Source organism: Cervus canadensis, chromosome 21, assembly GCF_019320065.1.
Source record: "Cervus canadensis isolate Bull #8, Minnesota chromosome 21, ASM1932006v1, whole genome shotgun sequence".
Lineage (NCBI taxonomy): Eukaryota > Metazoa > Chordata > Mammalia > Artiodactyla > Cervidae > Cervus > Cervus canadensis.
In genome coordinates this window covers 12,313,605-12,326,208 of record NC_057406.1, presented here as the reverse complement: position 1 = coordinate 12,326,208, position 12,604 = coordinate 12,313,605, and the positions used below count along the sequence as shown (strand labels likewise).

At 41.1% G+C, this 12,604-nt stretch overlaps 1 protein-coding gene across 2 annotated transcripts in view; it reads right to left on the bottom strand.

The window, feature by feature from the left end:
• KDM5A (lysine demethylase 5A) overlaps positions 1-12,604 on the bottom strand; it is a 67,688-nt gene that overhangs the window by 26,821 nt on the left and 28,263 nt on the right. For both annotated transcript variants that reach the window (XM_043439779.1, XM_043439780.1), the window contains exons 15-20: positions 10,812-10,993; positions 10,336-10,460; positions 8,044-8,194; positions 6,642-6,756; positions 3,604-3,959; positions 320-458 (exon numbers count right to left, since the gene is read on the bottom strand). In XM_043439779.1, the coding sequence (XP_043295714.1) occupies positions 320-458; positions 3,604-3,959; positions 6,642-6,756; positions 8,044-8,194; positions 10,336-10,460; positions 10,812-10,993 (1,068 nt within the window). The remainder of the gene's footprint in view (positions 1-319; positions 459-3,603; positions 3,960-6,641; positions 6,757-8,043; positions 8,195-10,335; positions 10,461-10,811; positions 10,994-12,604) is intronic.

The following is a 12,604-nucleotide window of genomic DNA, read 5'->3' as shown; positions in this document are numbered from 1 at the left end:
CACAACAATGTAAATTAACTATACTTCAATTTTAAAAAAGTAACTCATGTACATGCCAAGACAGTCAATGAATACAGCAGGAAATAAACTCCCTACTGCTAAGCATTAATTAAATGGCTAATTCTGTCATCTCTCATAGCAAGAAGTCAACAGAAGTAAGTAATGTTTAAATACGTAATACATGTTTAGAAATAAAAATCGGATAAAAGAACAAGTGAATTTCAAGTACACAATTATTTCAGTACAGAATTAAAGGCTTCAAGGATTCAGGTATGAGATAGCATTCCCTGAACAGTGGACAACTCAAGAGGCTCTTTACCTGAATAGCTTCCACTTTAGTCGTCCATTCTCGGGCCTTCTGTAAGGCTTCTTTTAGGGACAATACATTGGGCAGAAAGGCTGGAATGCTCTTAGCTTCATTCACGATGCTTTCTAAACTCGCCACACTGTGCCGAGGTCTTGATAAGCATAAAAACAGGGAGGACGCATGAGGATAAGTCAAACTACTACCAACACTTAAATAAAACTTTACAACATGTAAAAGAACTTTCATACATGTGACTTCACTTAATTCTCACCATAAGCCTATGGGAGAGGCAAACACCTATTACCTTCATTTCCATTTTATAGATAAGTTTAACTCAAGATCAATTATTTCCTCAAAGTCATTTAATGCAGTAAACGGCACACATGAAGCACTGACTCAGAATCAGTGTCAGATCCTGTACTCTTTCCTACACGAAACTACCTCTGTATCAGTTTCCACAGGATCTGAAACTGTCAAAGAGATGCGTAAGAGACAGCAACGTAGGAAGCAATAGTCTAGAAATCCACTGACGTTGACATTTAATTCAACTATAAGCACTAACACCTCGTTACACAAAGATGACCAAAATACAGACCTCATCCTAAGAAATATACTTGTACTGGGAACTAAGAACAAATGACTATGGGTTCACTACTAGGGAAATAGTGATTAATCTGACCTGGGAGAGTTGAGAAGGGTTCTGAACTAGGCCTTAAATAAGAAGTGTGGTTTGGTCATGTGAAGGGTTAAAGGAAAAACATCAGGAATTTAACAAACAAAGACATGGAGAAAAACCTGAAGTTGTTAAAAACAAGTTTAAGATGAGGGATAGTGAGAACGGGAGGTGGGGTGGGAGTAACAGCAAGAAGGAGAGGAATCTGGCAGAAAAGAAAGATGTAGATTAAGAGGTCTTCAGGGCTGTGAATTTAGGTCTTATGTGAAAAATGGGAAACTACTGAGAGTGGGAACTGTTTGAGCACCCATGAACCCTATTATGTGCCAGGCACTAGGCTATGTCCTTGGGACAATTAATGCACAAGATGATATAATCCTTACCATCATGAAACCTTCTAATCTTGGGGGAGTTGATTATCAATAAAACGTTACAATACACCATAATTGCAATAATAAAGGAAAAGGAAGATGCTGTCAGAATATACAGTAGGGGGACTTTGCTGACTTGGCAGTAAGGAAGGCTTCCTAGAAGTGACCTCTAAGCTCGTTTCTCCTTTCGGAATAGGAAATAGTCAGGAACATCAGGCCCAGGCCCAGGGGAGGGGTGGTGGAGGTGCACCACAGCAGGTAGACAGAGGGGAAAGGTACACCCCAGGGTTGGCGCGGGGAGGGGGCGGGGTGTCAATATGTCTGGAACGCAGAACACAAGAGAAAGAATGGCAAGGGGTGATGGTAGGTATTTAAGCAAGAGGCTAGATTACAAAAAGTCAGGTTGAGGAAGTCTGAACTTCACCCCAAGGGGATTGGGAAACCGTGATGGGCTTTAAGCAGGGAAGTCAAACTGTCACTTCTGCACTTTAGGAAAACACTAATTTCACTGTGAAGAATGGGTGACAGAGGGGTGAGATTATAGACAGAACCTGGTGCTGTGTGCTAAGACAGCTGTAACAACAGCCCAAAGAAAAAGAATGAAAGAGAAAAACACCAAGGAAACAGCATCAGCAGGACTCGGGAGCTGAGTCAGAGGGGAAGGATATGGGAGGGCGGGGCCAACACTAATGTCCAAAGTTCTGGTTTGTTCAAATGAGTGAAAGAGGATTTAATTCAAAGAAAATAGAAACAAAGGAAGAGAACACGGGAAGCAGTGGATGAAGGTTATTTTGAATATGGGGAGTCTGAGGCACCTATAGGACATCCTCTGGAATTATTTAACAAGCAGATGATAGCTACAGGTAAAAAAAACCAATTTGTGTTCTAGATGAGGATTTGGAGTCAGTCTGCACAAAGGTGGTAAACAGAGACAAGAAGTGAGATGAAATTTCCAAGGAAGGGTACAAAGTGAGCAGAGAAGTGGCCTAGGTCAGAATCCTGGGGAAAGTGCTCTAAAAGAGGCAGAGAGAGAGGCCAAAACCAGGAGGAAGAGATCCAAAAAGGAGCAGTCAGCAGCTAACCAGCACTCAGGATGCAGAATGTGAAGGATGCATTTCAGAAGAGCTTTGACAGGAGCTGGAAAACTGACTCCATCAGTCCTCTCTCTACCAACTTCATTTTCTTCATGACACTAATTTGCTAAAACTCTGGGAAGATCTCCTGGAGAAGGAAATGGTAACCCACTCCAGTATGCTTGCCTGGAGAATCCCATGGACAGAGAAGCCTGGCAGGCTACATACAGTCCATGGGATCACAAAGAGTTGGACAGGAGTGAGTGACTAACACTTTCACTTTTCATTCATTTCTTCATCTGTCTCTCCCCACTTGGTCAATTTTAGAACAGACTTTCCTATCAAATGAATCCAAAATAAGTAACTGGCAAAGTAATTAAGCACATGGAGACTTTGGAATGAAGTGGAAAAGGCTTTAAATTTGAGCTGCATTATTTAACAACTATGCGATCTCTCTAAGCATCCCAATGGAAATTATATTAATACTAATTTTTGGTGAAAAATACTCTCATACAGAGCATGGAAGTCAAACAGACGGACGCCTGACTTCAATCTTGCAAGTATACTGGGTGCTGATGCTAATGCCGCCCAGTCTCCTGCCTGACTCTCATCTCCCTCTACTTCCCAGCGTGAATCCCCTGCTGGCGTAAAAAAAACACCACTCAGCTTCTGTCACCTAGGCACACACTGACACATTCCTTAAGCTGATCTTAGGACATTTCTCTTACCTCCCCTCCCACTTCAGTCCCACTCATTCTTCAAGGCTTGACGTACGTACATTGTCCTCTTTCTCGCAACACCTTTCTCTTAAGCGTCTCTCCTGACCATCCAAGCTACAATGACCTTTCCCCCCGATTCTAGCATTTTTCTGTTCCTCTCAGTTAACAACATACTGCAGCAGAGCTTTGTATTTCTTAGATCCTAACTAGAGTAGCAGTAATGGTGAGGCTGTAAACAAACCACTACTTTGTATCACTTACTGAAGTACTTAAAAAAGGACTCTGCACACAGTGTGCTCACAAGATTTGAAACTGTCCCTGTGCAGGCCCACTTGATAACCTAGTGACCCCTCCGGGAAGGCACAAGACATTCAACTCAACAGACCTTTATGTTCTTCCTTCCTCTCTACTTTCTAACCTACATCTTAAAGAGGGGACAGTCACCAATAGATGTGTTCACCTTGCCTGTAGGCAGACCTTGGCCTTCTCTTCCCACCGCTCAGAGACTGTGAGGAGCTCCTGAAGCTCGGCCATTGCTTTCTCCACAGCATGATGGGGTGCCAAGCCGACCCCAGAGTCTATCAACTTCTTCATGACATCCAAGGTGACCTGCTGTGGGTCCGACAGCGTCAGTCTTACTTCATCCAACCAGCGAGCCTGTTGCAGCTCTTGCTTTAGTCGAGCTAACTCTGGGAGCTCCACATACAGACTAGAGCCCATATCGATCAACATCTGGAGTTTGGACGAGTCTGGGGTCTCGTCCATCATGGCCTCCTGAGCACGCTCGTGAAACTCCTCCACATCATCGAGCAGATTCTGAAAGGTCAAAGTAATGAAGAACAAACTTAGAAGATACAAAATGAGTATGGAATACATATGGTTCTGGCAAACTACCAAATTCTAGACTACTTAATAATCTCACCATCATAGCACCAAACAGACATATGATAAAGACATAAATATGCTTCTCTTTACTTACACACGCCTTTTCAATATGATCAAGTCACTTTATTTTTTGGGGCTCCAAAATCACTGCAGATGGTGACTGCAGCCATGAAACTGAAAGACGCTTACTCCTTGGAAGGAAAGTTATGACCAACCTAGAGAGTGTATTAAACAGCAGAGACATTACTTTGCCAACAAAGGTCCATCTAGGCAAGGTTACGGTTTTTCCAGTAGTCATGTATGGATGTGAGAGTTGGACTATAAAGAAAGAAGAACTGATGCTTTTGAACTGGTGTTGGAGAAGACTCTTGAGAGTTTTGAGATTCTTGGACTGCAAGAAGATCCAACCAGTCCATCCTAAAGGAAATCAGTTCTGAATATTCATTGGAAGGACTGATGTTGAAGCAGAAACTCCAATACTTTGGCCACCTGATGCAAAGAGCTGACTCATTTGAAAAGACCCTGATGCTGGGAAAGACTGAAGGCAGGAGGAGAAGGGGACAACAGAGGATGAGATGGTTGGACGGCATCACCGACTCAATGGACATGAGTTTGAGTAAACCCTGGGAGTTGGTGATGGACAGAGAGGCCTGGCATGCTGCGGTTCATGGGGTCACAAAGAGTCGGACACAACTGAACAACTCAACTGGTCACTCAAAAATATTTCATGACTGCTAACTTAGGTGCAGGCACTAGTCTAGGCACACAGCATTAAACAAAAAATACAACATCCTTGTCTTCAAGGAACGCATGTTTTAATCTAAGTGGCCAGACACTGAAGACATGAATATAATGTTTCAGATAGTTTTCACTGCTATGAAAGTAAAACAGGGCAATTCAATGCAAAAGTGATCAGAGGTGATAAGGTGGTGGGGAGGAGCATGTTACTTCACAATGATGATCACAACCAAAACTACAGTGAGGTGGTACAGGAGGAAGACTAGTTCAGGGAGGGCAAATAATAACTGCAAAAGCTGTTAAAGAGAAATGAGCTTGTGTCTTGGTCCTAAGTAGATGATGGAGATTAAAGTGGATACAGGAGAAAAATGGTTAAGGAACAAACAGAGGTCAGATTACACAGTGCCGTGTAGCTTAATTACAGTCACTTTGCATTTCATTCTGATGGCTTTGGGGAACCACGAGAGGATCTTAACCATGGGGAAGTGATATGACTTGGTTTCTATTTACATAATCACCCTGGCTACTGCATGAAAAATGAACTGTCAGGAACAAGAGTAAAAGAAGAGAGACCAGTTAAGGAGCTGCTGCAGTAATCTAAAGAGCAGAGTCCCACGGTTTAAGGCATAATTTAAGCGATGGAGATGATGACCTGCAGTCGACTGTGGAAGACATTTTGGAGGCAATATAATAGCAGCACTTGTTTTGAAACTGAATGTGGTATATAAGGGGAATAAGGCAATCAAGGATTTTGATTCATTTCATCTAAAATGCCTTTCAGCCCACCACAGGCAAATGGAATGGCTGCAACTGGATGGACGAGTCTGTAGAAAAGAAGAAAGGCAGTCAGAGTTGGGCATCAACTGGATACAGGTGATATTTAACGTCACCAAGAAGACATCAGGACCTCGAGAAGAAAGGGCCAAGACTCCCAATATATTCCAAACCCAGAAGCCACGCTGAGGAGAAAACAAACAGCTTCCCTAAAGAGGAAGGAACTGTGAATCGTGAACCTGAGATAACCAGAGTGTGGTGTCAGATGTTTAGAAAAAAAGTCTCTCAGGAAGGAAAGCATGGTCAACAATCAAAACACTTCTATGGCATGGGGTTCAGACAATACAACTGACACTGATTTCACTGTTGATAACCTTGACAAAAACCATTTTAGCTATCCAGCCCTGGCCAAATCACAAAAAGACACCACAACTTATCAAAAGATGGCTAACTATGCAGATTAATGTATCTGAGAGACATTTCTGAGATTTTACTTATTCATTAAGCCACAATGGCCCTGGTAATTTCAGAGCCCTGCATTTTTTTTTATTTATTCATTTATTTTTTTTTTATATTGTATTGGTTTTTGTCATACATTGACATGAATCAGCCATGGATTTACATGTGTTCCCCTTCCCGATCCCCCCTCCTGCCTCCCTCTCCATCCCATCCCTCTGGTTCTTCCCAGTGCACCAGCCCTGAGCACTTGTCTCATGCATCCAACCTGGACTGGTGATCTGTTTCACCCTTGAAGAGCCCTGCATTTTCAAAAGTTCACGATCTAGTAATTCACTGATACACTGATTCCTTTAACTAATTTTTTTTCATTTCAATTACATCTACATTAAATGGAGGTTCTGGCCTAAAAGTAACAGAGAAAAAAAAATATTTCTAAACTAGCTGTAGTTCCAGAATTTTAAAGGAGGAATTAAAGACTAAGAATGAAACCAAGAGCGTTCTTACTACCTACTGAAAAACCTTAAACAGCAGCACTTATTTGAGAAAAGAAACAGAACCAAAAAAAAAAAATGAATCAAGACACACTATTCTCTTTACCCAAAACAGGAAGGCTATTACCCCAAGAAGAACGTGATACTCCACCTTGACTTGTCGAGCTTGGCTGATGACACACGGAAGACTGAAGAGCTGCTGGACAAAGGCCTTCAACTCTTCCACTGTCAGCTTGGTCCGCGTCCTCCCACCATCGGGGCTCTGCCTGGTGTCAGACAACATTGAGACGTAAGTAAGAAAATTCAGTCACTCCAACACCAAGGGGGCTTCTAGTCTCTTCAGGATTCTACCCCAAGAAATCCCAGAATACAAGTGTCTGAAGGATTTCATTTTCAAATGAGATTCTTAGCTCTTCAGTTAATGACTCAAAGATTCAACTCTCTAAGTTACAGTTCTTCCAACCTTACAAGTATTAAACATTTCAAACATTTAATAAAATCTCACAGTAAAATGTTAAGTTCACTGATAAAACTAAATCCTCCATCTCAGGAAACTTAAGATGTAGAACAAAGGCCTTTAACCTGGCTTAGGAGGTAATAAACCCTGTGAAACTGACTCTAGATTACATCTGTACGTACACTTTTCTAAGAAAAGGGTCTCTAAGCTTTGGCCAGATTCTTCAAGGCGGGGAGGCGGGGGTCAGAGACCCAGTAACAGGTGCAGAGTCCTGACTGATGATTGGTCTCTCATAAAACAAAAGATTAAAAAGTGTACAAAGTAATTAAAAACCCAATGTGAACTGCTATAGAAAAAACCATTCAGACACAAGGCATGTGTTAGAATGAAACACCACCACAGAAAATGAAACAAATGCGAATTACGTGAAATACAGGGCATATACTGCCATGTTCCTTAACAGCCTCCCCTGCACCCAGGTCACTCTCTGCTGCCACCTGCCTTTAGCCTGCAGTACCATCTACTTACAAACAACTATTACGCACCTACTGTGTGCCAGACATGCTTCAAAGCACAGCAATGAGAAGGATGAAAATCCCACATTCTACTCTAGCATACCTTCCAGTGAGGTAGGAAAAGGAGGAGGAGATAAAGACAGTAAGTTAATTCGTCTACCAGGAGAAAATCAAAGCAGGAAAGAAGAATAAAAAGGCTGCAATTTTACAAAGGTTGTCAGAGAAGGCCTCTCCAAGAATGTGATATCTAAAAAAGACTTGGAAGAAGCGAGGGAATAAGCCAGCTGGGTATCGGGCAACACAGCCCCAAGCAGGGTCAAGAGCAAACATGCAGGCCCTAAGCAGAGGACACGGTGAGGGTGAAGGGCAGAGGGAGCATGGTGAGGATGAACGGCAGGGGGAGCAAAGTGAGGATGACGGGCAGGGGGAGGGAGTGCAGGCAGAGCAAGAGAACCAGGAGCAGCAGGAGACAAAGCTGGGGCATTACTCGGGGAGGGATAACACGGCCTCAGAGACAACTAAGACTCTCAATACTCTGGTCAAAATAAAACAGAAAACCACTGAAGAATTCTCAGTCTTACCTGTGTTTCTGCTTTTTGCTCAGAAGCAGCTGAGCCACAGAAGCACACGTTTCAGCTTCTTTTACAGCATCCCTGAGTTTCCGAAAGAGATCATTCTCTGGGTATTTCCTATCCTCAGCATCCTCCAGCATTACTCGTAGCTCAATCAAATCTGTAAAAACAAAGAGAGCCATATGTCATCACCACAGAAAACAAAAAGCCACTCACCGAACAATTAGCAGAAACACCACAGCTGTGAAAATCCCGCCAATACAACTGAAGCTTATGACTTGTTTTCTAATCAGGTGGCTTGTTTTTTAATCCTGAGTTTTTCAGTTCAGTTCAGTCGTGTCTGACTCTTTGTGCACTCATGGACTGCAGCACGCCAGGCCTCTCTGTCCATCAACTACTCCCGGAGTTTACTCAAACTCATGTCCACTGAGTTGGTGATGCCGTCCAACCATGACATCCTCTGTCAACCCCTTCTCCTCCCACCTTCAATTTTTCCCAGCATCAGTTCTTTTCAGATGAGTCAGCTCTTTGCATCAGGTGGCAAAAGTACTGGAGTTTCAGCTTCAGCATCAGTCCTTCAAATCAATATTCAGGATCGATTTCCTTTAAGATAGACTGGTTGGATCTCCCTGCAGTCCAAGGGACTCTTAAGAGTCTTCTCCAACACCACAGTTCAAAAGCATCAATTCTTCGGCGTTCATCTTTCTTTATAGTCCAACTCTCATACCCGTACATGACTACTGGAAAAACCATAGCTTTGGCTAGATGGACCTTTGTGGGCAAGGTAATGTCTCTGCTTTTTAATATGCTGTCCAGGTTGGTCATAGCTTTTCTTCCAAGGAGCAAGTGTCTTTTAATTTCATGGTGGCAGTCACCATCTGCAGTTGATTTTGGAGCCCCCAAATATAAAGTCAGCCACTGTTTCTCCATCTATTTCCCATGAAGTGATGGGACCAGATGCCATGATCTTAGTTTTCTGAATGTTGAGCTTTAAGCCAACTTCGTCTCTCTCCTCTTTCACTTTCATCAAGAGGCTCTTTAGTTCTTCCTCACTTTCTGCCATAAGGGTGGTGTCATCTGCATATCTGAGGTTACTGATGTTTCTCCCGGCAATCTTGATTCTAGCTTGTGCTTCCTCCAGTCCAGCATTTCTCATGATGTACTCTGCACATAAGTTAAATAAGTAGGGTGACAATATACAGTCTTGACGTACTCCTTTCGCGATTTGGAACCAGTCTGTTCCATGTCCAGTTCTAACTGTTGCTTCTTGACCTGTACACAGATTTCTCAGGAGGCAGGTCAGGTGGTCTGGAATTCCCATCTCTTTCAGAATTTTCCACAGTTTGTGGGGATCCACACAGTCAAAGGCTTTGGCATAGTCAATGAAGCTAAAGTAGATGTTTTTCTGGAACTCTCTTTTTCGATGATCCAATGGATATTGGCAATTTGATCTCTGGTTCCTCTGTCTTTTCTAAATCCAGCTTGAACATCTGGAAGTTCATAGTTCACGTACTGTTGAAGCATGGCTTGGAGAATATTGAGCATTACTTTGCTAGTGTGAGATGAGTGCAATTGTGCAGAAGTTTGAGCATTCTTTGGCATTGCCTTTCTTAGGGATTGGAATGAAAACTGACCTTTACCAGTTATGTGGCCACTGCTGAGTTTTCCAAATTTGCTGGCATATTGAGTGCAACACTTTCACAGCATCATCTTTTAGGATTTGAAAGAGCTCAACCAGATTCCCATCACCTCCACTAGCTTTGTTCATAGTGATGCTTCCTAAGGCCCACTTCACTTCGCATTCCAGGATGTCTGGCTCTAGGTGAGTGACCACACCATCGTGATTATCTGGGTCGTGAAGATCTTTTTTGCAGTTATTCTTGCCACCTCTTAATATCTTCTTCCGTTAGGTCCATACCATTTCTGTCCTTTACTGTGCCCATCTTAACATGAAATGTTCCCTTGGTATTCTAATTTTCTTCGAGACAGAATTGCTCAGTAAGCCTTTACTCTGAGTCTACTGGTAACAACGGTTCCCTAAAATATATGATACATCTGCTGTGAGTTAGTGGTCTGTCTCATTTTATATCAACTTTTATCACTTAACAAAAGATTCTCAAACAGGAAATTAAGTCTACAGTCAACCCCACTGGTCTCAAATCTCTTATGAAGCCTAGGATTTTTCCTTAATAGAGGAAAAACACATGAAACAAAACAAGATCTCTTTCAAAGTGAAAACCATTTCAGTGTCTGCTTAAAAAAGGAAGAAACTAAAAAAAAAAAAAAAGGAAGAAACTTAACCTTTCTTGTGGTTGAAGTTGGCAGATAATGCTTCTGTAACACGACTGACCCACGTGTCATAGGACTGTGCCCTGACCTTCACACCATAGAGCAGAGAAGGGAGGTCCTCCAATGGGTAGCGATATCTAAAAAGAAGATCACATACAAAAATAAAAACTTTCAAAACCCAACAATAATTTGAAAATAAATTAACACTGAAATACAATCACCTTAACAGGTACACATAAAGAGAAAAACCTAAGAAGCTCATAGAGTTTTAATTCAGAGACAGACAAGGACTGTGTGACATAAACTTGATAAAGCAACTCATTTTATTTGGTAAGTTTAGGGCCAACTTTAACGGGCTGATCCTCAAGAAAGGAGGAGGACGGGTAAGAGGTAACCAGAACAAACACAAGGAAGGGCATTACGAACAAGAGTATTAACAATATTTTTAAAAGACGGTAATGGAAGCTTTACGAGAAACATCTGGATACCTAAGACATTTTTTCTGCATGGGGCAGGGGCACAGGTCAGTCGGATGGTAGAGACACACGAGCCGTTCAGGATTACAGGAGCACGTGAGAGCAGAGAGGAAGCAGGTGGTCCTGCAGGCCGAACACTGTCGCTCATCATCAGGCACAAGCTCAAACACCTCTTCCTCTGACATCAGGACACCCTGAAATACAACTGATGTCACCTGATCAAGTCTTTCCAGTCTTTCAAGCATCAGCAAACTTAAGTTATTAATTTTTTTCCTACTCTGACGATATAAACATGGGAGATACAATGGCACATCCTCAAAATATTTTCTAAAAACATTGCTAATTTTTTATGAGCAAGACTAACCTTAGTATCTAAGAATGCACATATGACTGCTAAAACTTGTTAAAATGCAGGAAATGCTTACAACAAAGAGATTAAAAGTCATTTGTTGAGGGAAGGAAAGGAAGCAGTAATTGGGAGGTACTTTGAAGATGGCTGATAAGTTTTTTTTTGGGCACAGTAAGCCAAGACTTTTATTTGCTAGTATTATTTTTCTAACATATTTTGCTATAAAACCTTTTTTAATATACGATTTTGAAACGTTATCCCTATTTACAGTTATTACAAAATACTGGCTAGCTGATAAAGTTCTATTTCTTGATCATATGAAGATGACAACAAAGGTTGCTATATAATAATTCATGAAATTTTATATGTATTTTATATGGTTTTGTTTTCTATTTAACATAAGAAAAAGATAAATCAAAAAGTACTGTCCCCAGGGACAATATACCCCCAGGGACAATATACCAATAAAAATTTTAGTAGTCTGAAAATAACACTGATAGGTACAAACATATGCAAGGATAAAGAAATGTAAAATTACTTAAACTATGCAAATGAAAGTATAATCTATTTCAACAAGGCATCAAAAAGAAAGCTAATCTTTTGTATATATGATGGATAAACAACAAAGCCCTATTATATATATCACAAAAAACTATATTCAATATCCTATGATAAACCATAATGGAAAAGAACATTAAGAATGTATATGTATATGTGACTGAATTACTCTGATATACAGCAGAAATTAAAACACTGTAAATCAACTAGACGTCAATTTAAAAAAAATATTAAAACTGGAAAAAAAGCTTATCAAATTCGGTATGCCACTTTAAGAAAGTAAGGGCACCTGAAGTGCATTTTACAAAGGCTTCCATTTGATAAATAACAGGGTCCCCTTTATAGTTTCTACTTACCTGAGCATGGTATTTACAGACCAATTCCACTATGAGAGCAATCTTTTTTTTCCCACTTAAACAAGGTAGTGATCTAATAGTTTATTCACTGGCAGACACAACCCAATTCCTTCAGTATTTTCTTGTCTAGATATCTCCTGGCTGAACTCTATCTTTTCATTTTCTCATAGCAGCACTTCGTATTTTCTTTAAAAGTTACTTTAATGTAAAAATGGTTCCAAAATGCATTGCAGGTGTTTCTCATGTTAACAGCTGGCAAACAGAGAATGCTAATACATCAACTGACTAAGTCCTGGCTGCTTTAAGAAATTCTGCACCTCTTCCCAAAGCATACTCCAAGGACCACTAACCCTAGAAGGTATTCCACAAAAAAACAAGGAAATTTAGGGGGAGATAAATACTATGCATTATACCTCTTCCAACTGGAAATTAACAAACACCAGCATATTAAAGGATCAGGTAAGTTTTATAGTAAAGAATTCCACTAAGGGGCCTCCATGGTGGTCTAGTGGTTAAGAATCCACCTGCTAATAACAGGGAAC